This window comes from Helicoverpa armigera, chromosome 21, assembly GCF_030705265.1.
Source record: "Helicoverpa armigera isolate CAAS_96S chromosome 21, ASM3070526v1, whole genome shotgun sequence".
Taxonomy (NCBI): Eukaryota; Metazoa; Arthropoda; class Insecta; order Lepidoptera; family Noctuidae; genus Helicoverpa; species Helicoverpa armigera.
In genome coordinates, this window is record NC_087140.1 from 6,349,057 (window position 1) to 6,376,209 (window position 27,153).

Genomic DNA, 27,153 nt, shown 5'->3' on the forward strand with positions numbered 1-27,153 from the left:
AAGCAAACTCTAAAGTTTATTCAGAGTAATTTTATTCAGGCTTTAAAAGGTTTAAGAGTCTCTCTTTGTTTGCTTACAATGGAAGCATGTAAACCAAGATAATCTGATTAAGTTGAGAACTCACAAACAATAAATACATTCTCTATGAAAGCATCAAGTTTTGTTGTTCATCCAAAATGGATTAAAGTAAGAGCTGAAATATTTTGAGGGGTTAATTGACAGGCTCTTAGACTATTTGACCGATTACGACGCCAAAATAATATAGGTATGTACCTACAATCTAAATAAATACAGGTTGATTAAAATCTCCTTCGTTTTTCAAATTCGGAATGAATCGAAACAGTTTTACAGGCAGTTTTTTTTTATAAATTGTTCCAAAAAAGAAAAACTATTTCCAATTTAGAACGCATAGTAACCCTTTCTTAGAATTGAAATAAGAACAAAAAATGTTCGTAGCGAAAAAAGCAGGTTATATGAAAAAATATTTGGGAATACCGACAGTGTTTCTAAATCCTAGGGATTTTGTTGGTCTCGCGACTAGGATTTTACATTCTGATACACAATCTTCTTTGTTTTGCGAAAACTAAACACGAACCGTAGTCTTGTTTTTCGATGTGTGAATATTTATTTATGAAAATGAAAAGAATTTGTTTGTAGTATGTTGTAATTTTCCGATTCAGTCAATTTATGATCGGAGACATATTATTGGGTTGCTATGAAATATGTGTTTTATTTTTTAACACTGAATACTAGATATTTAATCTTCTCTACTAGATAATGAAGTTAAAACTTCAAGTTTTAGCTACAAATATTTCTTAAAGCTGTGATTGTAATCGTCGTTTGAGCCGAAAGACGTCCACTACTGGACAAACGCCCTCAAGGTTTGCCACTTTGCTCGATCTTCAGCAACCCGCATCCACTACTTACTTCCCTTTGCCATGAAGGAACAAAACTACCATTCCACTCCACAGAAGCATGCTAATCATACCTATACCCAAATTAATCCACTTTCATACCATCTCCTATACATAACTGACACGGTCGTGCTCATATTTTATCACTATCAACGACTACACGCACCTGTCAGCTACCGAGAAAGTACCGAAAAGGCACTTAACTACTCTTCACCGCAAAATACAACCTTAAATCTTGGAGAATAAGGTGGAGAATTGCTTGAGACGGTATACAGAAGTATGGAAGTTAATGTGTAACACAGAGAAATGTCGAAAAACAGATTGTTAGAAATTTATCAGTGCCTCGTTGTATCGTGTGGAGGCTATCGCTCAAGTGGTTACATGGTTACAGTACCCATTACCATAATGGCCAGACATGTTTATATTTTAAGGAGGTTTTTAATTGCTTGATTAATTATGTAAGGTCAGGCTGGGTAAAAGGTTGGACCCTTTTTGCTACGCTGTATAACGGGTTTTGATATAAGTATAAATGTTTTTGAAATGTGTCGTGAGGTTTAATAAAGGAGTTTTGCTTTCCTCACTTTTAAATAAATGTTAATACAAAATCATTGCATTTACTCACATAAACTTCTAGCTTCTTACTGACTTAGCAATCGGTAACAATTCACTATTATTTTCACCTGACAAGCTTTTGCAAGTGCACTAAAGTAGACACGCAGGTTGAGATAAACTTCTAAACGTCACAATATTGACACAAAGACTAAACTCTATCGTATTACCTTCTAAAATCAAAACATTTCACATAACTGTCATGTTTCGAGACATTTCAGCCGTCACTAACCCCCAGTCAGCCCCATTGAGATCATAATCCCGCATCCGAGTGTTACAACAATCTCAGGGGACCACGGAGGGAAAGATGATCGGAGATGCCATAATGTAGGTAGGTCCGGCCTTCTTCTAGATCAAATACGTACTGTGGATATGACCAAAACGATCAGTTACGAGTGAACTAGAGAGGCGTTTGGAATCTTTGGGAAATCTGTCAACAATTTTTGGTAATTAAAAAAATGGTCGGGTCCAAAGAACCTTACAGTTTTACCAAGGGGTATTGGGTTGCCCGGGTAAGGAAATCAGATAAGGCAATCGCTCCTTGTAAAACACTGGTACTCAGCTACATCCGGAAAGACTAGAAAGCCGACCCCAACATAGTTCGGAAAAAGCTGATGATGATGGTCGGGTCCAAAGAAGGCGTATAGGGGCGAAGACAGTAACGTTCCTCGTCCCCCGCACACCCGCATTTTGGCGCTACTTTCTTAGGAGATTTTCCGTTATGGCACCTCCGCTAGTTATTTTGTTCTTCAGGGGGCAGAACTCACCCCGGGGTATGAGTGGATGGCTGCTAAATAATTACGGATCATCCCCTTTCTAACGATTGGTGCTTTTGATCAATTGAAGTGCTGATTGAAACACAATTTAAATTGTTTGGTTGTCTTTGATTTTATAATTAACTATAAACAGAAGAAAATACATAGCTTAACAGTCTTGTTTGCATTTTTAAGGAGTTTTTCCGCTTGAATTTCAGTATTACCAAACAATGAACAATACGACTAGCTACAGACAATTTTTAGGTTCTCGCGAAGAGAGAGCTTAATGAATTCCAAAACCATATTTGCATTGAAATAATCATTACATAAACACAATCTCAAATATCCCGCATTCACATACAAAACAACAAACAAATCCCATTCAGTAGAAAACAAAATACATATGAATCAAACGGCTATCGCATCTAAAAACAGTAGCCGATTCTAAATTACTTCCGTTCCGATTTACGCGACGTTGCGGATGATGCCGATACAATGGGTCAGTCATGGAGAATAAAATGAAGATCGGAGATATCATAATGTAAAAACTTGTAAGAAAGAAGCGTCAAAAAAATCCGGATGCATGTACTGTTTATGCTTTGTTTATGATTTTTCAGATTTATATACTGTTTCTTAACTGTGTTGAATGCCTTAACCTGTAGTCTGTTACTGTACTTACTAAATAAAATTAATAAATAAATAATTACTCTGGGGACGAGGCAAGTTACTAGCTACACCCTCGTACGTCTTCTTTGTCACCCGATATTTTTTTTAAACCAAAACACCAATCAATCAACCTCAAGAAAAAACCCGAACCCTTCGTTGGTTCACACAGTAACTGATTATTTTGCTCACACCCACCGTACATACTTGACCTCCAAGAAGGCGCCAGACCTACCTGCCTTATAGCATCTCCGCTCATTCCTTTTTTTTTCCGACGTCAAAAATCATCAAATGACCCCTCCCGCTGTGGGTTAGCAGCGGTGAGGGAGTGTCAGACTCTTACTGACTAAAACCGTCGTGTTCCGTCATAGGCCTTTTATGTACCAGGGCCGCGGTATCTCTTTCGAACAACCCGCAGCCCCGGGCCTCCGCTCATTCCTTCCTCCATGTGCTGGGTAAATATTTAGCCACGCTTTATTCACGAGCGAATTTAACTGCAAGCCGTTGATAAGAACGGAACGGATATGGGACAATACTGATCTTCACATTATGTTTTGGGACAAAAGGGACTCGGTTTGAACTCGCATTGTAAACGATATGATTGCACGATGTTGTTCAGTGTTTTCGTAGCTCTGTTTTGTGAGGGTTTTAATGGTTTGTTGATTATTGTTTATTGTGAATCGATTGGTAGTGAACCTTTGGTTTTGTTCGCCTGTAATGAGCAGTAATGTATACTGAATAGACGATGGTAATGTCTGGTTATATTAGTTATGTCTTTATGTTAGCTTGATACGGATTTTTAAGACAAAGATGATATCTCTACAAGTCATCAGGTTTCTTTTGCGTATACCGTTTGCGTATAAAAATTACCTACCCTTTAAAAGACTGATCACTTAAGGAACAACATATTTTCTATATTCTTTCACTCCAGTTATTTGTAATTGCTAATATGATTTGGTTAATAAGTATAACTATTTTACCAAAATGACACGAAGGTTAAAACACCAAAAACGAGGGAACTACACGTGCATTCTTTTGTGTTTAGGTTTTTCCCTTACACGTGTAAAATATCAAGTAGGTTGCCAAAAAGTTAGTAGGTAGATATGTTACCTACTTCTGAATAAAAGAACACCAGAAAGAAATGTGATACCTTTTTAAAATCTTTATGAACAAAAAAAGGAACAAAATATACCATTCGTAATTTATACTCTTTGGTTCGGAAATTAAAAATACGCCCGTTCTTTTGAATTCGGAATCCTGTCAGTTATAGTTAAAAACCGTTACATCAATCCGTACGAACGGGCTACAAAAATAATATTATCCATTTAAAACCAACGGTGAATATAAATCGGACTTTAGTGCTGTCCGGTACAATCCGGCAATGTAATAACTGAAGCCTTTTATGTATGTCCATCTATCAATTCAGTTTATTCACACCGAAAATGAATCGGGCCTGTGCTTAAAAACAAGCTGCCATAAAAAAATAACTGCCTAAAATTGCAGTGCGAAATGTTAAAAATTATTCATCCAAATACAATTTTTCTTATCTAAGCATTGCATATTCTCTAAACGACTGCTATAGACTAAAAATTCCATTTCCATTGCCAAGATAACTAAATTCCATTTGCAATAAATGCGATGCGGACCAAAGAGTAAAAATCTAATATTAAAGAACTTTTTGGAATTTGAATTTCGAATGTAACAGCGAATACGAATTTGACAGTAAATTAAGCATGGCCGCCACGTTGCGTTTGGAAACAGCGTTACAATCTGGCGTCGCGGTCGGAAGCATTAAAAACTAACAAAGTAAAACGGAATATCTGAGTGAAGCGATCTCCGGGGTTTACTGCCCAACTGCTTGGCCAACCGAAAATCTAAAGCTGCACTCATATTGGCACTCGAATATTCTTATGCTTATTGGCCTGTTTTTATTGCACCTATTTATGAATATTAAACGAATGCTGGGATTCTGGTGAATAAAGTTTTACACGAGACTTACTTGTTTTAAAGTTGAACAGTCAAATACCAATAATAAACAATTTTAAATAAAGATATTTGAGAATTTACAGAAATAGTATAAAATAATACACAATCCTTTTTGAAAAAAACCTCGTTTATCTACTGTGCCAATTAAACATGCCTTAACACAAGAAGTTTCCCTATAGATCAATATATTTCTACGATTGTGTTATCTTGATTAACCCACATTTAGGGACACGCAACGCTCCTATTACTAGAGAGAGGTCATTATTCATTACGAGAAAGAGGCATACCTAAGTGTACCAAATCATAGAGGTATAGAGTTTTAACCCTACTAATATTATAAATGTGAAAGTAACTCTGTCTGTTTGTCGGTTACGCTTTCACGTCTAAACCACTGCACTGATTTTAATAAAATTGGGTACAGAGAAGGAGTTGACCTTGAGAATGAACATAGGATAGTTTTTATCCCGGACTTTTGAAGAATTCTCTTGGAAACGCGATATAACCGAACTCTACCCGGGCGAAGCCGCGGAAGGAAACTAGTCATACATAAAATTACATTCTAAATAATTTCTTGCTTCAAATACAATCAGCAGTTGAATGAATACTAAATATAAAACCTCAAAATGATTTCCAAAAAACTCGTAGGTAATTTAACATGATTTACTTCTTCATATTTGTTATAAACCTCTGATTTGTGAACAGTGTAAACGCTCAAATGTGATCAAGCCTTCGCCGCCGACTCATAAACTCGATTTACGTGAAGCTTGCCTACAAAATATTCCAAGGAATATTAGCTATTACTCGCATAATTTCAACCAGGGGTAAGGGTTTATTACTTCAGCAGACTGTAGTGATAATGTGCCCTGAATACATAGTCAATATAATTGTAAAATCTATGAATAACTTAATTTGGTCTGAATTAGAAAGGAACTTCTCAGAATTCTACCTCTTTCGGCCAAAAAATCCAAGAAAAAGAAAGTTCTCAACACAAATTGTATTTAATAGGTACTTAGTTGATTAATAGAATTTGTACGTATCTAAATAGATAACAAGATTATTTCATTAATAGTATAAACATCTTTGGTGGCTAAATAAGAAAAAAATACAGTTCAAGTAATAAAGCCTTTGTAATGAATTCGTTGTTCCTCAAAAATAATATTTGTTCCGTTTCAAATTCATGAATAATTCTTTGTAGGTAGCCATGAAATAAGCTTTAGAAAACATTTTCTTTTGTCTGGTGTAGAGAAAAAAATATTCAATCCAAATCTAATAAACTGGTTCTACTTTGGCCTTTATACCGCAGCTCAGATTTTTACTGAAATAAGTCGTAGTGTAGTGAAAAATGTTGCACAGATCTTCCAGAGCAAAACTAATGTGATTCCCGGATCAGGGGAAAAGCTATTTACAAAAGATGTGTCAAATTTGTCAATCCCGCTACCTATATGGTACTGGCTGACGTAATCGGATTACCAACACGAGTTATGCTACAACATAAATCGGATTACCGAATGCCTGCGTTTTAACCAGATTTTCTTAGCTTGACGTTAAAAAATATATTTCCTAGCGATTTATTTGCAGCAACTTTATTACGCGCCGGCTTGACGTATCGCTTAATTAATCAATCGGAGCGTCAGTGTTGTGCTCACACTTTCGCATTCGACACAATCGATACTTGTGTTTAACATGAATAATCGGGTGCTGTTGAATCGAGTGTCGAACGAGTCATCAGTTAACGAGATTATCTGTGATTCGTACAAAAGCCAGGAGATTGGCTGTTCGAATAAAATTGAAACGTTGCTTTTGGTATTCTACAGCGTTGATACGTGTGTGTGTAGATAGCTAATAATGTAATTCTATATAGTAATTGTTTTGGAGTTTTCGATGATAATATTTCAATATTATTTTTTCAATTATCACAACCGAAACGATTATAAAGAATTGTGTGTTCAAAGAAACGTCACAATTAATGGCTACAAGTTTTGCCGTTCCTCATCAAAAACATTGTAAAAAAAACAAAAGATATGCGACTTCAACATAAATTTCGATAAATCTAACACTTGAGTGACGTTTCCTCCCCTCGACAATGGTGACGGGGCCATTGTTATAAACTGGCTGTTTAAGAAACTAGCTGACCCATAAAAGTCAAATTTTATATTGGGTCGTGCGGAAAATAGCGGGTTTTATCGCTGAATTTTATACGGTGACTAAGTCCTGATAAGAAGGAAAATAAGAACCTTTCTGAATCAACAACATACCTATTATCCGCACAATTATACATAGACAAAAGAATATAAATTATATTTTAAAATAATATTACAACGGTTTCCGCATAGCTTCTCGTTTTGCAGTGTCTATTTCAAACTTCCTTATGCATATTAACTTCTTTCTCTACCAATAGATACAAAGGATACTCGAATCGATGTATATTAAATTGCTGCGATTATCGATGTATATTAAAATTGCTGCGCCCTAACAGGGTATCATGTATGTACCTCTACATTTTATAACACCTTGTAACACTCATGATTGCAATAAATATTTGAAGTTTGAAGTTTGAAGAATCCTTTACATATATTGGGAAACCAAATAACATCTGTTACATCTGTTTGTTTAGCTTCCATTTGGTATTTCGTTCCTTCTTATTTTTAAACAAATGTATTTAAAACGCAAACACAGATGTCTAAAAAATATTCGTCTATCAAAAACGTTCCACTAACGTAATCCTCGAAATATAAAAGTGATTGCAACAATAAATCTACATACCTATACAACACAATACCTAGACGCTTGTTACAATTGAATACACTAGCTACAAAAGTAATAAAGTTATCAAATATCTACTGCCATGAAAGCGAATTTATTGACGTAACTTAGTAGTTATCGGCACCTGTGCCTCTAGGATTTATTCGACAAAACATTTTGTTCCCGCCATATCTTTTTTTTTTCAAGATGAACCGTTGTCTCGTGTCGTATTCACGCAAACAACGACGATGGATTGGAAACGATGTGCCAGTAACCGAAAACTTTCAATTCCGTGTTCAAAAGAATGTTTCGTGGAAATAGTAGATAAAAACGTGGAAGTGCGAAATAGATGGAAGTTGTTTTTGGGGCTATGCTACGATAACAGGCAAAACTCATCTTCTTTCTAGTAATATTTTTCCAAGTTTTCAACTTGTTTAGGACTACTAGCCTTGTATAAAAAAAATGCAATACATGCGGTAAGTTCGAAAGATGAGACCCACGGTGGGTGCCAATATAAAAATTACGATGTTCTTTTTTTTTTAACAACGAGTAAAAACACTGTAAAGTAATGAGAGTACAGGAAGTGATAAATGAGGTAAAACAAGAACATAACAAAGATGTAGCACGCACATAACATAGTCCCACGTTGGGCGCCAACAAAAACCTTTTCCCTCGAAAACAAAGTGAAACACAGCTGATAAGGAGTTAAAAATGTTGCTGGGCTTTGTTAAATTCGCTTTTTTACGAAACATGACTTAACTGAATGAACGCTGTCATATGCTATATTTTGACGCGAAACTTACCTAACTCAAAAACTAGCCCACTCCGATAAGGGTACGTAGGTTAATTTCAGCGGCAATTTATCTCAATAACCGAGCGAGGGGATCCGAAACCTTCAGCCTCGGGTTTCATGAAACAGACGACCTGCTGTGAAGATCATACATAAGTAAACAGCTAATAAAGCTTCTCGGGCCACATGTGCCAAATAGGGGGTCTACTGTAAGTCAACGAAACGAAAAATCGGGAAGGACCAAAAATTAAATGAAGTCTCCATAGTGAGCTTTCTCTGGGTAATTATCAGGAGCTCAGAAATTCAGAGAATTTAGTGGCATTTTAAATTCGATCATATTCCATCACAATCGAATTTAATTATGGCAAGGAAGTTACGGGATATCTAACATCGGATCGTAAACACAGACTCAATATTTCTGCTTTCGCAGTATCAGAGTAGACGCCCAGGCCCTATTCAGGGGTGGTATGTGTACTTTTATACTTTCTCATAAGTATAAACAGAAATAGTGAGATGAGTTCTGGCTGTGTGCGTGCGAACTTTGCGGGTTTATAAATAAGTTCGCCATGTTTGTTTTATTAGAAGCTCCGTAATATCTTGCCAAAGTCGATATCAAGTAGATTTTATTTTGGGATTTAGAGTGCTGTTGCTTTTCATTATTTGTCTACAACTTTTACGTGCCTATCACTATGAGATTTGTATGTAATGCTCATCAAACTACGAATTCCAATTTCTTTTTTATTTTTAAAGAGCGGGTTATGTAAACTTTGATAGAAAAAAAAAATATATTTACATTGCGATTTAGGTACGTGAACCTTAAATAACTTAAAATATGTATGTAGACAGTTTATCAATATCACACTACATGCTATAAAAACATTGCATGAGGTGGGAAAAATCTCGTCTTGAAATTGCAGCGTAAACATGCAAGGTTGTCGTTTGAGCTCCGATGCGATGGGCCAGATCAACCGAGTAATTGATTTAATGGGGTACGCGGTGGCTACGCTTACGCTACAAGCTTTTATTTTTTACTTCCCTTTTTAGAGAGTCAGCTAAATTGGCATTATATTTTACTAGTGATTTATGAGGTAATCCATTCAAAATGTTGGGAGTTCGCTATTTCTAATAAGTCTCCTCTTGATGTCTCAGCAACCATCGACAACGGAGTGGATAGGTAATTTGAGAAGCCACAATTTTTAATGGCTTGCAAAATAAAAATAAACTAAAACTTATCTGCAGACTCAACTCGATCCTTCAGCATAATTAACGGGAGGAACATAATACCAACCTCACAGCAAGTGAACATAAAGTGCAAACATTTTATCTCATTTTCCCGCCATACTTTAGTCTTAATCGTTGTTTTAACGCTGCATAATAACAAATACAGGCTTGTATTAGCGGGTATTACGTCGTGAGTCGCACAACGAGCCATTAAACGCACGACATGTCGTTTTATGAGTGTTCCTTGTATAATATTTGTGCTGCAGGGGGTATACATAATGCTCAAGGATGAACAAAGATGGCGTCGAAAGAATGGCAACGCGTCCTTCATTGACACGTCCTTATGAACCGTTAACCACGTTATTTGGTACCCACTCTATTTATAGTTATTCTATTAGGTATGTTTAAGTTGATATAATGTGGGTTTGAAAAGGCAGCGCTTGGCAAAACTGCGATATTAAAGGTCCCTACAATTAAGCCTCTTAACTCCCCAGTACCATAGACTAATATAGTCTATGCCAGTACCTATACCTACCACCTTTCTGAATTTTCTTGTCTTGCCAGTTTTGTACCTACACATTTATCTGATTTTATTTTACGTACTTTGTAAATAAATATTTAATGCTTGCATTTCTTCATTCGATAAAATAAAATCTGAGGCACAAAAAGCTTAATGTCCCGAAACTGAAATTGCAAATGAATGGCGAAATAAGAGACGACAAAAAGAAAACCTAGGAAGGCATTAAGACTTTTATTCTTATTTGCAACGTAGAACAGAATGTAATGGACATCGCATGTGGCTTTTTTATTTCAAAATGCAACAGAATATCGGATCGAAAGAGCATTTGAAAGAACTCGACGACCACATTGTGTATCAGGAATATTTAATTTAAAATGTTAAAAGAAATTCTGCACGTAGATTCTACTGAAAGGAGATTTTAAAGAGGATTTTTCAAAACAAAGGAACCTGGGAATAATAAAATGAAATGAACAATTCAATAAAACATGAGAGAAAAAGGCGACCAAGCTGACCATCTTCATTATGGCTATTCTTTACTCGGCAACTGTTTTTCAGACCTACAAAAATATCTATATTTTACACTAATAACAAAAGCCTTATTATATTTAGAGTCCCATCGCAATTCAATGAAGATATCCACAGCTCTATCAAGAGCAATAGCACATAAAATATGATCCCCCAACACATTATGAAGTGGGTATCCTCGCACCTCAATAGCCATTGTTCCTTACACAAATAGTTTGGGCGCAGACAAAACATGTAGGCGGTATCTACCTATATCTGGATCGATCTGCCGCTCCCGAAACGAGTAGGTAATAAATAAGGCCTGCCATATAAGTAGGTAGTATGTTAAACTTTACCAAGAATTAAAGTAGGTAGGTTCCTTTATAGGTTGTTAGCATGTTTTACATAACAAGATGAAAACACGGCGCATGTTGCGAAAATATTTGAAAGAGCATCAATTTCATCCTATACTTTCCACCTTTCATCGCCTTCCTTGACAAAGAATTCCAATAAAGCGCCGTCAAATTTACCGTGCGCCTCAACAAAAACTCTTTATAAGAATGTAGAACACGAAAATAATGTTAGGGCGCTGATGAACAATCATTAATGGTGTTAATGGAACTTTGGTGCTCCCTAAGCGCTTTCTTTGAGACCAATACACAATTTCAATGCCGTCTTTCATTATGGATTTTGTTTATCGACGTTCATTCCCTTCTTTCTTATTTAAATTGGGTTCGTGAGACACCTTTTCGTGGGAGTTAATTTGATTTTTGTTGCTTTTCAGGATGAATTTTGTACAGGGATGGCAGGTACGTTTCATAAACTTTGATAGCACAGTTATAGTTGTTACTGTTACAGCCTTTTTTTTTATCGTCCCACTGCTGGGCTCAGGCCTCCTCTCACAAGGAGAAGGATTGAGCATTAATCACCACGCTTGCTCAATGCGGGTTCAGACTATATAGTCCAGGTTTCCTCAAGATGTTTTCCTTCACCTTTTTATCAGCCATTGGTGTCCAAGATATACTTAGAAAGTACATATAAACTTAGAAAAGTTGCATTGGTACTTGCCTGACCTGGAATCGAACCCACACCCACATACTCGAGAGGTTGGTTCTTTACCCACTAGGCCACCACGACCACATATATTATATACGTTATAGTTGTAGGTACGGTTAAAATATTAATAGATGATGATTTTTGCCGATATAACAAAAAATACCAATAACTAGATTAAAGTCGATAAATTTGGCTTTGTTTATCAGAGGCTAGGAGAGCGTAAGTACAAGACGGGATTAGCGAGCATACCGCCGTTACTCGCCAGACAACGCCACAAAACAACTGAATCGAACCCAGAACGAAATAATGTGTTCTTCTTAGTCTTTCTACTAGCTCTGCTAGGCTACAGTGAAATGATGGAAGATTGGATAATTTGACAAAAGTGAAATAAAACGATATTTTGATAATAAGAACATTATTATTGCCTTATACAGAAGAATATGGAAACTAAATAGTATAGGAAATCAGTTGTTTTTCTCAGGCTGTAATTCGCCTTGAAATGTTTAATCCATATTAATTTGGCTCCACACTTTGGCTAATATTAAAAACTAGCCTCACACACTGTCAAGCTCAAAAACATAATATTATGAAGCTGTAACTACTCAGTGAAAAACTTAGAAATATGCATCTTCAACAAGAAATAAATTCTATTGACAACATCCATTTTTTTTTAACATTACGCAACATTGTCTATGTCAATGATGCTATTATGGCATACAATCATATCTAGGAATTAACAGTATTATACTTCATCTTCAAAAGTCCTAATTAGAGACTCATTCATCCAAAACATACATTTCCCCAAAGTGTGGCAGTACTTAAGAGTATTATACAATAAACCTCCTCAATCAATAAGAAGGACCCTGTTCTTGTCGACCCTCACATTCGGTGCACTCTTCAATTTCTTGATAAACTTATCAGCTATGCGATCATCAACTTCTCTACCAGTTGCCTCACTGTATTCTCCTAGAACCTTCTTCTGCAAGCGTTTAAATGGCAACTCATTGCCTTTCTTCTCCAAAAGTGATATGATAACTGCATGCCAGTTGAACTTGTCACTGCTGACTGCTAATTCTCCTATTTTGGCGACATTTTGGTCATGAAGGCAAATACTTTCTTCTGCATCTTCATCCTCTGTCTTACTCTTCTTCTTTTGTGTCTTTCCCGTAGCAGCTACTGCTGCCTCAACTGGCTCAGCACCATTTTCCATTGGTTCTTGATTTCCATTAACACTGTTAACAGTATCTTGTCTCTTACGTTTCTTGTTTTTGCCATTCTTACCCTCAGTTTGATTGTTTTCATCTCCATTCATAGACTCAGTTCTATTCTTCTTCTTTTTGCCTTTCTTGCTTTCAACTTCTTCTTCTTCCTCCTCAGGTAGTGGTGCTACAGCACTTCGTAGCTCAGCTTCATATTTTTTGTGTTTCTTCTCTTCTTTCTTTTGTTTTTTAGTTAGTTTCTTTTTGTCAACTGCCTCTTCTTCACCATTCTGCTGTTCCTCACCATTTTCTTTAACGTCTCCATTGTGTTCAATGCCATTCTCCTCAGATTTCTCATCAGTCTCCTCAATAGTACCATTCTGTGGTTTCTTATCTTCAGCAACTGAGTCATCTTTCTTTTGGTTTTGATTCCTATTGTTGGCATTAGATAAGGCTACAAGTTTTACAGATATTAAGTCCCAAGCTTGGTCAATGTCCTTTGGATTTGTCTTTTGCCCGCAAACATTCTTCACAAAGTTGACAAACTTGGGTTTCTTGCGAGGTGTGTTGTTGTGTTTGCTGATAGTCTCGATGATCCTGAGCACATTTCTTGGAGCACTTTTCTGTTCATCTAAGACAGATTGTAACATTTCCACCCACGCGTTCTGTTTCTTCTCACCCTTTTTCTCTTTGGAAACGAATCCCTTTCCGGAGTAGCGTTCTTCTTCTGTAATACATTTTATATGCGATTCATAATCTTGACCACTGGAAAAGTAAAAAAAAATATTTTATCAAGTAGCCAAAATTTAGGACAAACAGGCAATGACATTTATTCAGTTTATTTAGTGTGACATATAAACATCAGTATGTTTTCGTATTGCTGCTATTAGATGTTTCTGTCACTTTGCCAAGGCCTCATTTAAAAAACATTACACATTTTATTTACAGACAAAATTACTGCAACTTTTTAAGGAACATTTGAACTTTCCAAGGGACATGGAAAACATAGGTTACGAAACGTAGGTTATGTAAAACATAGGTACTTTTGAGATGGTAAAAGTTATTGATGTGTCAATCAATATGTATTTACAAATAAATTACTTTGTTTCCTGATTGGCAACATAATACGATTTCATTGAAAATGATCTATTTATACACAAAACTTTTTGCCGGAAAACTATTTATTTACATGCGAAATGAGGTCACATAAACAAATAATCACGCGGTAAATATTTCATACTTACAGAAAATCTTTAAAACAATCCATGCAAGACAAATTAGGATTCCTATTTCTGCATATTGTCAAATAATGTTTCTCAACCTTTGGTTTCTGAACAGACTCCCCGCAATGTCCACACGTGAATACAACCATTTCAATAATTAACACACGTGCTTTTATATCCAATTGTTATGAATACAAATAATTATAACCTGAAATGAAAATAGGCGTATTATTTAAAAAAAAACAGCAGAAAGTAGACTATACTTATGTTTGTATCAAACTTATAAATTAAAAGATTTTTAATATACCGACGTACTTTATTCTCTAGTGTAATTTTAAGAAAATTGAGAATTTGCTACGATTTCGTGAATTTTCCTCAAAATTGTCAAACTACCAAATGTCAAACAAATTCTTATTTTTTTGTCAATAAACATTCGCCTACGTTCCACGAAAAAATGTTACTAAAGTCTACATCCCTATAAAGAGTTCATTTGACGATGATTGAATGCTGTCTATGGTAACATTAACCGAATTGACTTGTCAAATTCGTTGACTGTTTGCGGCTGGGGTGTGTCCAAAAAATACAAAAAACTAAGCTAATTCAACATGAACTAAGCAATTCCTGACTGAAAGTTCCAAAGTTATTTGTAAACATGGATATTTATTTTAGTTTAGCACTGACAGCTATTCTTATTGGTAAGTTATACCCATAAAACACTTCGTAAAAAGTTTCGACAAGTATTTATTTACCATTAGTCGCAAAACATTTTTACCGGATTTAAACAACACAGGAATAGAAAAGCTTGATAAACATTATGTCCTCGACTTATCTTACAGTATAAAGTGGTTCCACCAATAAAACAATGTGCAACAATAATTAATACAGCAAAACTTTTTACCTACATTATTTGTGTGATTTATATTTCAGGCTCCACAACAGCCAATATCTACGGCAGTGAGAATGTAATCAATGGTATAAGCAAGGTGCCCAAAGTGGAAGGGCAGGACATTATAACCTGGTGTACTGTTTCTCTGCTGGAGACACAGAAGTGTGAAAAACTTGCCAAGTCTGTATTGCAGGACAAAGGACTCTTTGGTAAAGATTTTATTGAGCTCCAGTGTAAAAGGGTGAGTTTTATATTTCTTAACAGAACTTTGGCATAATTCTCGCAAAAGGTTTTAATACCTTCAAACATTGTGCCTCATATGTACCAATGAATCTGCCCCTAAGAACCATTGACCCAAAAGAAATAAACTATCATATGTCCAAAAGAACTTCTGAAGAATTTACTGTAGCTTTCTAAATACAGTACTTTGAGTAGCATTTTACCAAGGATTAAATAGTTTCCTAGAATATAAATAAAATATTATAAATTGTTACAGGCATTTGACACAGAGGAGTGTATGACATGGGTGGACAGAGGAGAAGCCTCCTTGCTTGGTCTTGATGCTGGTGAGGTGTATGTCGCTGGAAGATATCACTCCCTAGTGCCTATTCTACAGGAGGTATATCTATTTTATTATATCACATCTTTCTATAAGTTTCAATCTAGAGTTGACTTATGAACTTAGTAATTTTTTGTGGGTGTCTATGTTTTTATAACTCTCTAAAAACTTGTTTTGCAAAGATAACTATTTAACATTACACATTGTATACTTATCAGTTACTTTATGTTGAGCTAATTCTCAAAAATACAAAATACACCTCATAGTTCAATAAGTACATAAACAAGTTTGAATTTGGAATAAAAAATGGTATATTCTTTTTATCTACAGTTATATGGGCGTGGAGAGCCCTATCAATACTCTGTGGCAGTTGTCCGCAAAGGAGGTTTACCTGGAATACAGCCTGGATATGGCCTCCATGCATTACGAGGGGCAAAGGCCTGCTTCCCTGGGGTGGGAGCACTTGCTGGATGGGTCATGCCTATACATGTTGTGAGTAATTTAGAGTCATGAATTTTTACATTATGTATATTCCTGACACCATTTAATTAGTTTGAATTGGCAGTAAATACCAATAAACTAAAGTTACTCTATATCCATTTAATATCTCTTTATTTACAGTTAATGCAAGAAGGCGGACTCAAAATAACAGATTGCAATAACCATGTTAAGTCAGCTATCGCGTTCTTTGGAGAATCATGTGCACCAAATTCTCTGAAGGACATGTATAATCCTATTGGTGATAATTCTGACAAGTAAGTCTATTTATCAAGTTCCATACATACTCTCTGACATTATAACATTATGGGTGTATATTTAAGTGTTACATTTCTTGTGTTACTAAAGTCAAGTACTTTCTTTGCCCTTACAATTTGCGTAATAAACCGCGCAAATTGGCACCGGTAATCGAAATTGCCGAAAGAGCTTTTTAATGAAGAAATAATCATTGAGCAAACAAGTATTGTGTTGAGTTGGTTCTATAAACTCAACATGGATCTATCTAATGTTCCTAACTCACTTAAGAAATATATTTTGCATCATTTTGCTTTGTTCCCCAGGCTTTGCAAGCTCTGTACGGGAGGTGCAGGTATCCGCTGCACCCTTGCAGACCCGTACGCCGGGTACGAGGGTGCTCTGCGCTGCCTCATCGCCAACAACTCGGGAGACATCGCCTTCGTGCGCGACACCACCATACAGCACGCGCTACTGTCGCATCAGATACTCGGTAAGTGACACTTGAGTGACATACTGACATCCACTGCACTCTAGCAGACCTTTACACTGCTCTGAACAGAATGGGGCCAAGAATTCGACCACCTATAGTGATAGAAAAATTGCAAAAATTGTAATCATCATCTTACTATCAAGCCTTTGGTAAGACTGGTTGTCAGACTTACTGACTACCTACCTGTAGCGACTGCCAAAGATATTCAATGACAGCCGAGACCTACAGTTGCAGTTATTGGCGCCTAAGATGTATTGCCAAAAAATGTGATGCTTGCAAGCAAAAATACAGTGTTTTAGAGACAGTGAGCTATTGTGTAACATGCGCATCACCCCGGTTCTGTGCTATAAACCCCAAACAAATATTCCTCTTAAAGTTCCACTCTAAAATCACCAATATAATTAATAGGAGGAGTAACGGAAGACCAGTTTGAGCTGATCTGCCGCGACGGCTCTCGGCGTCCGGTCACAGACTCGGAGAACTGCAACTGGGGGAAGGTACCGGCTGACGCTATTGTTACGAGCAGCGCTGCTACTTTGGACCAGAGGAAAAAGTAAGTATAATACTTAGAGTTTTTTTGTAACTGTACATTGCATATAAATTGAAAACTGATGAAGTTGATAGTATTAGTGTGAAATTATTGGTCATAGCCATGTTCATACTAAGCTTTATTTTATACTAGAAGACTGAGATAGCAGTATAATTTAATACATTTAAGATTCGATTTAAATTATTGCTATAAATATGCAAGCATTCGATAAGCGAGATGATATCATAAAAGCCACACACTGACGTAAACCCAACTTTCGATTACTCCATTTTTTATTATATTTTTTTAATCCTGAAAATATCCTAACAATAAATCGATGGATTAATTTAAAATAGATAGTGAATTAAATTCACATCGACTACCCTCACACATTTAGATACCAATACTAACCCAAGTACTCTTTTCCAGATACCAAAATCTTCTCCAAACGATATTCCAACTATACGGTGAGCCGAATCCTTTGAACAGGAACTATAACCTCACGAATGGGTTCCAACAAGGAGCTCCGTATAACCCATACTCAACTACTGAAAACTCGCGCTATCCCTATAACAACTTCAACAGGGATAGCTTTAATAGCCGACAGAATGAATATGAAGATGATATGAATAATAAGTGAGTATGAATAAGTAAATAAGTTTATATGAATTTCTTGAATTAGAATTAGAATAGTACTACTCTTTTATGTAGGTAAATAATATTTTGTCTACATTTATGTAGCTCCGTCTTTTTCATTTCATCTATGAAAGAAGACATAAATAAAGCGATAAATATAGTTTTGTCGCCACTTCACATTATTTATTACTATGTCCCGCACCTAAATAAAAAGTAGGTTCGTATATGTTATTCAGATTTATGAGCCACACTATTTCCTTATCAAAATCTTTTTAGCCATTGGTGCGTGAAGAAGTAACACAAACTCACAAACTTTCGCGTACTATTAGTATTATTCTCTTAACAGAGCAAGCACGATGCCGCCTTTTAAGAATCGCGTGGATGCCTCAGGACAACCTATTGAGTCGGTATTCCAGCTCTTCAGATCTAATGAGACTACGGACTTATTGCTACAGGTAACATAACATTTACTAACCCTATGTACATTTAACAACATTGCCTTAAGTACTCCGTTATTTACTATATACCAGCCTTATGTTCTCCACGTACCTGAATAAATAGTAGCCTTGAGCCTTCCTTGATAAACGTTGATACTCCGTTTTTAAACACTGACAGTGTTTAAAAATCCGACTTCTCTTTCCTGAGATTATTCAGCTTTATAATATTAATATAGAATCAGACTGTATAATCTCTACAGGCCATAGACCTCCCAGTACAAAAACTACCCAGCTTCAACCAAAAACGTGTTTTTTATATTCATAATTTTCTTCAACAGGACGCCACAGTAAACTTCAGGATACTGAAAGAGGAAGAACAAGCAGCTAAACATATATTAAACAACAAGTTTGTAGGCGGACAGGCTGAGAAAGCAGTGTTGGCTATCAGAGACTGTCCTATTAAACGTGCCACGCTATGTGTGACCAGCGATCAGGAGATGGACAAGTGTTTGAAAATGAGGGTGAGGATTATATTTTTTAAATTTATTTTGGGCCTGTTATCTGTGACTAAAAGAACTTAGGTAGATAAAGAAGTGAATCCACATTTGACCTCTTGATTTGATAACTTGTATGGGACTATGATGGTAAATGTACTAACGTATGTTCTTCAGGCATAGATATTTGCGAGCTGAACCTGTAAAGGGATATATTATGAATTTTGATTTTTAACCTACAGTTGCCATCATGAGACATCAGGGAGCAATTACTTTTGACATAAATTCAATTCCTTTAGGCTCCATTTTGCCTTATTTCTACTCTACATTTACTGCCATTTAATTTTAATTCAACATTATTGACATTTATTTCAGTTTGAATATATTCTTTAAATAATAGTTTAATTACAAAATAAGTACTTAACTACCCTTTTTATAAGCAAATAGCTTAAAATAAAGTTTTTCCATTCTATTCTTTTTCCCCCTAGGTGGCGTTAAAAGCAGCATTTCTCTCCCCGACTCTGGTGTGTTGGCGCGGACACAGCACGCGGCACTGCGAGCGCGCGGTGGCGGAGGGCGCGGCGGACTTCGCGCTGTTCGACGCGGCCGATATGCTGCATGCCGCCAATCAGCACCGGCTCGTGCCTTTCATGCAGGAGGTCAGTGGTATTGAGTAGTGTTTGTAATATAAAAAAATATATATTCATCAAAAATTACAATAAATGTTTGGCAATGACCCTAAAACTAATTTAATTGTAAGATTTTGCAATTTTTTTGCTGACATCCCAGAAAAGAAGAGGTTCCCAATTCGAATGTTTGTGTATATTATGTATTGTTTTCAGTAGAAATGATCTTGGTTAATATTATATCTAAATATAATTTATATAAAATACATGAGCAGGCTATTTGCAATTTACAGAATTGAGCAGTATTTGTAAAACATTTCAAAAAAAGATTTCTCTACATTTTGTGAATTTATTTTCGATAATGTTACAGTCAATACTCTTTTGGAATATTTAATGATTTTTCAAAACTTTGTAGACCATTTAATAAGGTGGTCTACCTATTTCCTTCATTTGTTTTATGTATATCCCTTATAGACCCATCTCGTATCAAATCTATTACGTGATGTTTTGAGGGGGGATTAGATCAAAACCGCCACTGGTATCAATAATGTGTTTCAAGCTGTAACACTTTGCTGTGGACTGTGGAACAATGTAATGCAGACTTAAATTGAAATCTATACTAAGAAGAGTTTGTTTGTTTGCTTGAACGCGCTAATCTCAGGAACTACTAGTCCGATTTAAAAAATTCTACCAGTGTTAGATAGCCCATTTATCGAGGAAGGCCATAGGCTGCATATATTATCATGCTAAGACCAAAAGGAGCAGAGCACCAATGAAGAATGTTTCAAAATCTGATATTTTCCTATTGAGAGAGCTTCCGCTGCGTGCGCTGCTATTTCACGCGGACGAAGTCGCGGGTAGAAGCTAGTTTTAAATAATTCTAAAATCTGAATCATTCTGTTCACGCAGATAAAGTCACGGACAATGTGAGTGACTAATTGAAGCTTATTGTTGAGGATTATCACAATGTCATTAACACATTTCAGAACCTTATTTTTTGAAGTTGAAAACCCCATTGTCCTCTGTAATAATTATGCCTTATGTAGCTGACTGATCAACTAAGAGGAAACAGCCGCCATGGCTGCCAATCAGTCCGGAAGTCATTATTATTATTTTGAAGATATATTCCATCGAAGTAGAGATCTTTCTATCAACTGCATATCGAAGTGTTCTGTCGAAATAGTGTTATTTGTGTTTGATTTTCGCAATACATCGATGGTAAAAATTCTATTCCCAGATCTACTCAAGCGGTGACAATTGGTACTATGCTGTGGCGGTCGCTAAGGAACAGGATCCGGACACAGATCTGACGTATTTGCGCGGCAAGAATACCTGTCATACTGGGCTCGGCACTGCGGCAGGATGGGTGTTCCCACTCGCTTATCTTATTTCTAATGGATGGATTAGGTAATTGTGGCTTTCTTGTTTGTTTTTTTAGCCTGTTCGTAAGAATGTTTTTTGCTGTAAAAGTTGATTTTGTAAAGAAATGGTTTTTTTTTTGTTGAAGTCAGGCTTAAAATAATTAATGTTTAAGATCTCATAAACCAACGTGACTTTTTATCGATATTGGAACTCTTGAGGCTTGCACACGGCTGGTTTCACCTTCATCTAAACGCTAAAAATGGACTTCATTAAAAATTTCAAAGTATACAGTTGTTTCTAGAAAAAAACGGACGTTTACATTGTCGGTGAACTTGAGCTCTAATGGGCATCGGTTCATACACTTCATATGATCCTAATTTGTTTTGCAGGTCATACGGCTGTGACGGAGCTCACGCAGCCGCCGAGTACTTCACGAAGTCTTGCGCCCCCGGAGCTCTCAGTTCAGAATATGTGGATTCCGGCACTGTACCACATGACAATCTGTGTCATTTGTGTCATGGCGCTTCTTTCAGGTATGTAAATCTATGTCATGACGCTTCGGGTCCGTCATTCTAGGTGTATCCGGGGCTGCAGCTACGGGATTGTTCGAATTACCTCGGCCCTTGTTCCACGTATTGCTCTAAACTAGATTCTAGAGCACTATACATAGAATATTATATGTACCTCTACATATATTCTATACATGGAATATTAGGAATGGCTGTTAGAGTTTGACATGTCTTGAGTCTGGACACCGTAAAGATATAGATAAGTTTAAGTCATTTTTTTATGGAATGTCATTTCGTTTCCCCACCAGACGTTGCCGCCGCGACGCCAGCGAGGACTACTTTGGTCACGTGGGTGCAGTGCGATGCATGGTGGAGGGAGGAGGCGACGTCGCCTTCGTCCGGCACTCGGCGCCGGCTGAGGTGTCGGCCGGCAGGCGACGCGAGTGGTGGGCGAGGGACCTGCTGCCTGATGACCTGCAGTTGTTGTGTCCTGATGGTAATGTTGTGCATGCTGGAGGGGGGAGGGGACGTCGCCTTCGTCCGGCACTCGGCGCCGGCTGAGGTGTCGGCCGGCAGGCGACGCGAGTGGTGGGCGAGGGACCTGCTGCCTGATGACCTGCAGTTGTTGTGTCCTGATGGTAATGTTGTGCATGCTGGAGGGGAGGGACGTCGCCTTCGTCCGGCACTCGGCGCCGGCTGAGGTGTCGGCCGGCAGGCGACGCGAGTGGTGGGCGAGGACCTGCTGCCTGATGACCTGCAGTTGTTGTGTCCTGATGGTAATGTTGTGCATGCTGGAGGGAGGGACGTCGCCTTCGTCCGGCACTCGGCGCCGGCTGAGGTGTCGGCCGGCAGGCGACGCGAGTGGTGGGCGAGGGACCTGCTGCCTGATGACCTGCAGTTGTTGTGTCCTGATGGTAATGTTGTGCATGCTGGAGGGGGGAGGGGACGTCGCCTTCGTCCGGCACTCGGCGCCGGCTGAGGTGTCGGCCGGCAGGCGACGCGAGTGGTGGGCGAGGGACCTGCTGCCTGATGACCTGCAGTTGTTGTGTCCTGATGGTAATGTTGTGCATGCTGGAGGGGGGAGGGGACGTCGCCTTCGTCCGGCACTCGGCGGGGAGCCTTTTGAGTAGTCATAAAAAAAATTTAAACCCCGAAACAGGCAGTGTCCACTAAAAAAAACTCACTGATATCGATTGTGTATAACTCTCAAGACTATTGTTCTGTGACAGTTACATTTGTTTTTTTCCTACAAATACATACATGCCATATACATACATGTATTTTCAAACGTTTTCTTTATAAACAGGTACACGCGCGAAAATGCACGAATACAAGCACTGCAACTTGGGGAAGGTACCAGGGTCAGTTCTGATGGGCAGACCAAACCATACCGAGTTGGACACATACTCCAATCTCATGGTTTACGCTCAGCAGTTCTATGGCGCCGTCACTACTGATGAATTCAGGTAATTATTTTATAAAACTGTTTCTTTATCCACATTTGTACCAAAATAATTTTGTCAAATTAATTAGTTGCAAAGGAAAAAGTTTGAAATAACACCATGAAGACTTATTAATTTCCCAAAACTCGTTCTAATTGATGATGCTAATTACAAATTAAATATCTTTACATTCCGAACTACTCAAAGAACACAAAAACTAATTCAAAAATATTTTGTCCACAGTTTCAGCATGTTTTACTCTTTGCCACCATACTCGGACCTAATATTCAGTGACGTAGCAGTACGTCTAAAGCCGTTACCACACAGCAAGAGATCGGCAGAAATAGTCGCAGGACCGGCACTTATAAGGGCTGCTCGCATAGTATCGTGTGATGCACCTCAAGCTTCTTACTATGTCGCGTCGGACCCCGACTTTTTGTCGCACGCGTATAGGAATGGAATAGTCGGCCATTTGTTGGCTGTAGCCGTCTTTTTGGTAGCTTTGTTGAGATAATTTTGAGTTTTAGGATGGGGCAGTTGATAAGAGTTATATGTATTTCAGTGATAATTTGATATACACCTTCTCTGAGCAACTTTGTTTATTTCGCATATTAAGGGTCATCCATAGATAACTTCACAAAAGTTCAAGGTTTTTCTTAATCATATCTATGTATTTGTGAACTTAAGTATACTGTACAATGTTAGTTTTAATACAAAATGACTGCTCCTTGCTAGTATGTAAGCAATACAATTTTGTAGCTAAATGAATTTCTGTGTGACTTTTTTTAAGATCTGAGCTATGATATTATTTTATCTGACAAATTAGAATAACTTAGTGTGTAAGATTTATACGTGTTTTAATTATATTGCAGCTTTTAATGAAACTTACATCCGTCCAAATATGTATGTGCCTTTACTGTAATTATTTACCGTCCAAGTGAATCTTTATTTTATAATAAAAATATTTTTACATTATACAAAAATATATTTTTATTTATTCTTACAATAAGCGTTTATGATGATAACATTGAAATCCATCAGGTAAAACATCGAAATCTTTAAAAATCAACCTCAAGTCTGTTCTTCTACAAACTTCTTTGATCGCTTTTCGCTCACATTCGCCATTTGTATCGATTCTTCTCGCGTGTTCCCGCCATTTGCCAAATATACAATTGCATTTTGCCAATTCATTATTAATGTGTGGGACCAGCCCAGAACATTTTGGCGTAAGCTTAGCACACAAGTACAAAGCCTTCCATGCTAAATATCTAAAATGATTAATACAATACACAAATATAAAATCCTTAGGCTTATTCTTCATCAACATTTCGATTATTGAGTTACTCAATTTCACTGTTACCCTCTTTTTGTAAAGTGGCAGGTAGTTCTTCATTTCCAACTCGTTGCAAAGAACAGCCATGATAGTGCAGAATTTGTTTGAAGACAGACAGAAAGTGGTAAATATATGCCTCCATATTAGTTCTTCGTTGTTATAGTTCAAGTTAAATATATGGCTGTTGATTGGAATGCCTGATTGGCCTATTCTGCTTTCAATAAACTTGGGCAAGTCAGAAAATCCACTTGTAAATGCAATTTTATAGCACATTTGTCCAGCATAAATATTGCTGGCTCTGCTGACTTGCATCGTAGAAGTGTTATAACAATATCCAAGGAAGAATATATTTTCACTATACTTGATACTTTCATGTTGAAAATTCACCTCAGTTTTATCAAAGTTTACATTTCTGTAATTTGATAATGCATCTAAAAAAGATGTTGCATCTTCTAAAGAATCTGTTATGTACAAATAATCATCAACAACTCTAATAAATAGTTTTACTTGATTTTCAGAATTTTTCAGGTGCTCAGCAAAGTATAATTCATCCAAATATGTATAATACAGTTCTGAAAGGGCAGGTGAATATTTATACCCTTGCACCAAGCCTTCTTTCCATTCATAAACTGTAGATCCTACCCGGATTAAGATCGGTTTACGCAACTCTGTTATTATATCTCTGTACTGCTGAGCAAATTTTTTCTTCATTGATAAACACTTTTCATTCTTTTGCAAACTCATGTGCTTCTCTGGTAATATTTTTAATAGCTTTTCTCTGTTTATGCAGCCAAAAGCATTGCTTAGATCGGTTTTAATGAAATAAAGTCTTGGCTTGTTAGCTGCTAGCCAATTGGCATGTAGTGTTTTGTACTGGTTTTCAAGTTTTATTGTTGGTTTTCCAGTCAATAATCTCAAGAATTTCAATCTGTCTCTTATTTTATATTTTTCTGAAAGACTCAGCGAATCGTTCTTGTAACAAACAATAGGTCTGCAATCATTATTTGTTTTTAAATTAAGATATAACTTTGGAATATCTTTTCTTAACAATTTCAATTTTCTCCTGTCAGCCAGGCTGTGATTTTTCTTTGACCTTTTGCCAAGTGAATAGGGTTCACATTTCTGTATGACTCTAGTGAAAACCATTTTAGAAACTTGCTTGTCATAAAAGCTCTGCCATTGGTACTTCCAAAAATAATAAAGTTTGTTTTCATTTACGTCCAATTTGCAAGTGGTAACATAAAAATTTAAACAAATCATTGATGATAGGACATATTTCAGTATCCATAAAATAATAGTAAACAATATTCTCTGAGCATTAGTAGTCTCAAGGCCTTTCCAGGGAGATATCTCCATGTTCCAACTTGCTATTAATTTTCCAAGGACAAAATGTTGGCGTTTCATACTGTAGATAGCGGTCCGGACTAAATTTTTAAATATTTTATTATTTTGATTATTTCCAAAAACTTGTTTTGGAACTATTTCACACAATGCCTTCCAACAATAACTTAAAATACATTCCTTGTTTATTGGATGCAGGTCTGGAACCTCATCTAAAGGGAAATAGTTCTTAAAATCTAGTTTAGATTTATTCTTCAGGTTTATTCTGAGACTTGATAACATATTTAACAAATCAGGAGTCATATCACTCACCAAGTTCTCATCTTGAAGGAGGAATTTATTAAAACTTTCTTCGTGTTCGTTATTCAAGATGTTCAATTTTATAATATTACCAAATGATCTCACATTTTGTTTATTCGTAAAGTATTGCGATATACAGACAGGTTTATCCATAGTATTCTTAATTCAATTAATACAAAATGAAATATCGTTACTTGAAGAAGCACCATAGCAATGCAATGCAATAAATAAATCGGTTTTGAAATTTAAAATTTCCGGCAACTTGTTACGACTTGTTTGAACGAATTACGTTCTGTTCTGCACTGTATGAGCTACATTATCTATGAGAATGGCTGTAAAAACCCGAAATAAATACATCATAACAGATCCGCATTCATCTTATCCACAAGATATGTTCTAAATACCAATCAAGTAAATGTAGAGAACATGATAACAAAGATATAATCAGCTTTAAGATATTACAATCACTGTTGTAGAAAACAACACTGCTATAAAATGGAACGTTGTTTGAGTTTACGCGCCAACGTAAAGTTGAAAGTTGTCGGTCAAAAATGTAACTTTCAAGCACGGAAAAGTATTTTGACCTGAGCTTTCAACTGCTTCCAACGAAGTCTTTTGTTTCCATTTTTACTGTTTAGTGTTAATTCCTCTAATCTAATTAGACTATTGAAACACAATCAGAGTGAAACTTAAACTAATTTTTAATTAGGTAACCTAAACTTATTTTTAATTATCATATGTCTTATAATAAAGAAGACTATACACTATTCTAGATGACAATGAAGTTAACCTTATTTTACGAAACTATATCAGTTGTATATAACAATACACTGTAAACAGGAGGAAATAAAAAAATTACATGACTTTATTCCATTTCTTTAGCGTGTAGTGTTAATAGTTTCTTGTGAAAGTGCAGGAAAAAGTGTACAGTCATCCTAAAATTCACTTTTGACTTTTGTCCATTTATAGCTTTTGTCAAAGTGACAGCTTCTGCTTAGCTTACAGCAAAGAGTAAAGTAATATATAGGGAAAAGAGAGCCCTCTTACGTGATAATCTTGCAAACCAATTTGACAATGCGCCATCTCTCTCTAAATTGGCCCCGAACTACCTACATAGCTATAGCTATAAAAATATATTTTATATGCATCATATTCATAACATTTTCTATTAGGGTGAGTAGCACAATGTAACTATAACGATAACCAATGTTATAGTTACATGGTGCTACTTACCCTAATAGAAAATGTCATCGTTAATATAGTAAAAGGTCGAAGGAAAACAATTAATTATT

At 36.5% G+C, this 27,153-nt stretch overlaps 3 protein-coding genes across 3 annotated transcripts; 1 reads left to right on the forward strand and 2 right to left on the reverse strand.

Annotated features, from left to right (window-relative positions):
* Window positions 1–12,158: 12,158 nt before the first annotated feature.
* Window positions 12,159–14,634, reverse strand: LOC110380294 (cell growth-regulating nucleolar protein). Its single transcript, XM_021340237.3, has 3 exons — window positions 14,498–14,634; window positions 14,204–14,390; window positions 12,159–13,724 (listed from the first exon to the last, which is right to left on the reverse strand). Exons 2-3 carry the CDS (start codon window positions 14,329–14,331, stop codon window positions 12,605–12,607), a joined length of 1,248 nt encoding a protein of 415 aa, XP_021195912.3. The 5' UTR covers window positions 14,332–14,390; window positions 14,498–14,634; the 3' UTR covers window positions 12,159–12,604.
* Window positions 14,635–14,694: 60 nt separating this feature from the next.
* LOC110380292 (transferrin 2) lies at window positions 14,695–23,832 on the forward strand. Its single transcript, XM_064040124.1, has 16 exons — window positions 14,695–14,877; window positions 15,110–15,309; window positions 15,565–15,687; window positions 15,958–16,119; window positions 16,249–16,382; window positions 16,686–16,852; window positions 17,261–17,405; window positions 17,811–18,017; window positions 18,364–18,472; window positions 18,793–18,975; window positions 19,437–19,607; window positions 20,812–20,981; window positions 21,326–21,469; window positions 21,754–21,941; window positions 22,752–22,911; window positions 23,131–23,832. Exons 1-16 carry the CDS (start codon window positions 14,835–14,837, stop codon window positions 23,399–23,401), a joined length of 2,577 nt encoding a protein of 858 aa, XP_063896194.1. The 5' UTR covers window positions 14,695–14,834; the 3' UTR covers window positions 23,402–23,832.
* On the reverse strand, window positions 23,639–27,103 carry LOC110380293 (telomerase reverse transcriptase). Its single transcript, XM_021340236.3, has one exon. It carries the CDS (start codon window positions 26,012–26,014, stop codon window positions 23,888–23,890), a length of 2,127 nt encoding a protein of 708 aa, XP_021195911.3. The 5' UTR covers window positions 26,015–27,103; the 3' UTR covers window positions 23,639–23,887.
* Between the last annotated feature and the right edge of the window lie 50 nt (window positions 27,104–27,153).